We start from the raw sequence: 4,452 nt of genomic DNA, 5'->3' as shown, positions 1-4,452 counted from the left end.
CAAACAATATAGTCAAGATACCCTTTTCTTTGCCTCACATTTAGAACATGAGTCAAGAACAATTTTACACAAATGACTCGTGAAAGACGGCAAACAAGACGACAATATAAACAAAACAAAAAATGGACAAGTTAATCATGTTTTCCTGAAGGTTTCTTGACATCATGGTTTTGCTGGGAGTGGTGTGTTCTTTTTCATCCCCAGCAGACAGGGTGTACGGAAAAGGCTGGGCTGTGCACAAGGCCTGGTTACCTGGGGTGCCTATCATGTCAGGCTACTCAGATACCCCCAATATTTTTTTTCATTCACAGTCACACTCACTACTTTGGGACAAGCCTAATGTTCTAATATTCTATGGGGAGACTTGACATAAGGCTAGAAGGAAAACATTCTTCATTTGTTGCCTTTCTAGTTTACCTTTGGAGAGCACATCCTTCTCATCCTCCTGTGAGCTGGGTTCTTCCTCTTCCTTCTCCTCTTGCTCCTCCTTGCTGTCCCCGCTGACCCACTCCAGTCCGTCTCCCGTCACGCGCCACTCCCCGCTCTGCTCGGCCTGCTCCGTGGTACCCTCAGCCTCCCGCGCGGCCGCCTCTCTGTCGAGGAATAGCTGGGGAAGAGATGCACAACAAAAACTTGTCAACATACGCCTCCCTCATAGGTTTGAAACTAAACACAGTCCTACAAATCCTGAGATTTAAATCTCACCTTCCTAAACCACGGCCCACTTAGAATTACAAACAAAGGACCGATGGAATTTATTAATGCCGCACACAAATCGATTTCTCTGAACTTAGGATGATTAGCCCGGACAGGGATAAACTAAAGGGCATCCCACTAAACCATCCAGCTTAAACAGCTTAACAGAGAAGAATTTAGAATTCCTAATGGACATTGGCTTATGCTACCAGTTTTGTCTTATTTCACTTGGTTAATGGTAGATCAACAAAAAATTCCACCAATTGAAATATTTCTTACCTCCAAAAGTAAAGTCAGATATGTCATACAACTCCCCAAATTCTAATCCCTTCTTCCACACGACAAAAACAAATCAATAATCTGGAATCAATTTCCATCAATGCACTGACAAAACAATGACACAACAATAAAAAAAGCACAAACTGAACATTTGCTAATGCCTATTCTAACTAGCTAGCCCTAGCTATGTTAATGACAAAAAAGTTAATGACTCCATTACCTTTATCAAAGCCTCTACTGCGGTGGTTTCCACGGCACGGCGTTCGGGACTTGTGCCGACAGAATCGTACGCAAACGGTGCCCACGTTTCCGTCAGCAGGCGGCGGTTCTTGGCACTGTGCTCCAGAAGGTTGATGAGGAGTCCCAGACCCTGGTGGAGCAAAATAAACGTTTATGGCATCTTAAGGGCAATGACCCTAATTGATGCAGCCGCAGAAGGCCCAAAACGAGTCCATACAGTATTTTAGCCTATTTTCGACTTGTAGCAGGAAAATGTAAGAGAAATTTCATATTAGTGAGACAGTGTAGGGTGCAGACGTTCAGATTAGGCAAAAAAACAAGGTTTGGGTCCATTTTTTAGGCCCTCGATGACCCCTTATTTGAAGTAGTCAGTCCCTAAAATGACCTCAGGAATAGCCAAGATGGCGGTACATTTGACAGCTGCAATGACTTTTGCTGGGCGGAATTTTAAAAAACCAGAGTTTTGGACACTTGAGATAGTGGGCTGCTGTGTGGGGTGAGTTCTAATGACCTGGAATGTTCACGGATGAGATTATGACACCCTGAACTTGACTATTTTTACATTATCGCCAATACAGATTTCCATAAGTGTTCACTGCCCTTAACATGGGATTGGTCTCCAGACTACATAGTATCTTTTCTGGTATGCTTCTATTTTGATTTATTATTATCTCAAAACATTACAAGAGAAAGTGTCTGTGGACTAGTGCTATTCTATAGTAGCTAAAAACTAGCCAGATGTTTCCTTTTCTTTGACATACACTTAAAACAATGCAAGGAAAGTAACTGTGGATTAAGTATTCACAGCGATGAACACCTAGGAAAAAAGAGGGCAAGATGCCACATACGTTAACTTTGTTAACCTTTTTTTATTCTTCCTTCTCATTGCAAAACAAGAAAAAATATTCATGGATTAAGGAATGAAAGTCAGGTAAAACTAAAGTTCATTGCAAGACAAATATCAGTAGATTTGTAGATGATGACTAGAGTTAGTTTCTGAATGAACTCACCAGTAATGAAAACAATGAAAGAAAACTAGTTGTGGATAAAGAATTGAGGGTGATGAATAACTAATTTGAAAATTGGCAAGATGTTGTGTATCTGATATTTGCCTTCTTTTTTTGTAAAGTTTGTTTCTTCTTTCAGTTTGCTCGTCTTATAGTGCCTAGTGGCAGCAAGTTGCCTTGCTGTTTCTGTAGCAGGGTATATCTTACAGGGAGGGGTTGCTAGTCTTTCTCCTTTAACATGTTTGAGGTACCTCTTTAACACAGGACCCCCATTTTACATCGCTCCAAAAGCCAAATGTAGCCCCAATGTGGAAGCCCTTTCCAGGATTGAATTGTGTTCTCCCAGTTACCAAATAATTAGAACCAGTAAAATCTCTGCAAGAAAAGATCCGTGAATCAAGAGTAAAGATAGGTAGGGATTTAGTTGCTGAATGAGCTCACCAGTACGTGCATGTCGAATCGCTGCTCTGCAGGGAGGTACTGTGGTGCCTGGAGGACACACAGGAGAGCTGTCTTCAACAAGCCAGGCTGCTCTCCTACCTTCGTACTACCCCACTCTGTAATTGTCAAAAACAGAAAAGAATGAGATGTTGCGCCATCAACATTTAAGGTTGCCACACTTCCGAGTTATTACTTCATTAAAATCAGTTCTACTAATCCATTATCTCCTCTTCCAGTTACATGTAACTGCAAAATTTCAGGTTGCGCACTGCACTACCTGGGTTAAAGAGTAAGTTGTGCCAAGCAAAATGTGGTTGCGTTTGCAAGTGTGCAAATGAGCATTGTATGACCTTAGTTTGTGTAACACAAACTCTGCTGTCCGGGCTGTAATTGGCCCCTCCCCGCAATGTTGGGGGGCTGTATAGAAACGTGATTAAAACAGGTTATATATCTCTACTAAGCCAGTTCCCCTACCGTTGTCATGAGTGAGGTTGAGCAGCACCCTGAGTAGCGCCAGCAGACAGCTGCGCACGACCGTTCCCGGCGTGGCGAGCACGCTGTCGTCCTCCTCGTGCTGCCCGTTCAGCGGGAGGGAGTCGTCGTCGGAGAAGTGCTGGCACATCCTGGTGAAGGACTGGAGCGCGCGCACCACCGTGCCCACCAGCTCCCCGCCCTTGTAGGACAGGAGGTACCCCTGATTGTCCGTGTTCATGAAGGTCATCTAGAAGGGAAGCGGACACAGAGTTTTAGTCCAAACACTTGTACGTAAGGGAGTGTACAGGAAATTTAGGAACAGATACAGTCCAGGTCCACTTCCGGACATGGACCTAATTGGCTGAGAAAACTTGTGAATGGCAATACTAGAAACATTGGTCCATGTAGCTGCATCCGACTTCTACTAGCGTTTTAAAATCTTCATGTTAACAACGCTAGTGCCTCGATTAACTTAGAACAAATTTGACTGTAGAAACTTGGTAAATATGACTATCAACTCTCTCTCAACTACTTCACTCTTGTTATTTTCTTGGGCAGGTAAGCCCCAAAACATGAAAACTCCTGCTGGTATAATCTATCCACCTCCTGGAGTTGAAGATGCAGTTTTTCACAGACAATCAAGACTTGATATCCCTAAATACTGTAAATGCAGAAATGTTCGCGTTGGTTTTATATTCGCGGTTTTTGCGGTGTCCATTTCACTGCGAACTTAAATCCACAGCGAATATTTATCCATTATATTATGTGGCTACAGTCTATGACGCTACCGCGAAATTAAAACCACCGCAAAAAGTTCATTTTCCCGCTACCGCGAAATTAAATCCCTGCGAACTTTAATACATTTACAGTACCCCGTTTTCAAAGACAGTAGATATAGGTTGTCCCGCAGATAAAGGTGAACTAGCGTTTAATTTGATTGACAGGAAGGTCATGACTCACGTTCTCCAGCACCCGTAGACACCTGTCCATCTTCCTGAGCCGCAGCATGGCCGGGTCATCTGGCTTCTTCACCCCGTCACCAAGGCACGCCTCGCAACCCATCACTATAGCAAACACAACAAAAAACTAAGTTACCATATCTTGCAACCCATCACTATAGCAAACACGACAAAAAAGTAAGCTACCATATCTTGCAACCCATCACTATAGCAAACACGACAAAAAAGTAAGCTACCATATCTTGCAACCCATCACTATAGCAAACACGACAAAAAAGTAAGCTACCATATCTTGCAACCCATCACTATAGCAAACACGACAAAAAAGTAAGTTATCACATCTTACAACCGATACT

The 4,452-nt window shown here is 43.0% G+C and overlaps 1 protein-coding gene across 1 annotated transcript in view; it reads right to left on the bottom strand.

The window, feature by feature from the left end:
- Positions 1-4,452, bottom strand: part of LOC118410927 (wings apart-like protein homolog) — a gene marked incomplete in the record, with an annotated part of 26,855 nt that overhangs the window by 4,699 nt on the left and 17,704 nt on the right. The window contains 4 exon segments of the mRNA XM_035812838.1: positions 418-607; positions 1,196-1,345; positions 2,664-2,779; positions 3,138-3,384. Coding sequence (XP_035668731.1) covers positions 418-607; positions 1,196-1,345; positions 2,664-2,779; positions 3,138-3,384 — 703 coding nt within the window.

This window comes from Branchiostoma floridae, chromosome 3 (assembly GCF_000003815.2).
Source record: "Branchiostoma floridae strain S238N-H82 chromosome 3, Bfl_VNyyK, whole genome shotgun sequence".
Lineage (NCBI taxonomy): Eukaryota > Metazoa > Chordata > Leptocardii > Amphioxiformes > Branchiostomatidae > Branchiostoma > Branchiostoma floridae.
The sequence above is the reverse complement of the archived record's forward strand: the minus strand, read 5'-3'. Positions and strand labels throughout refer to the sequence as shown.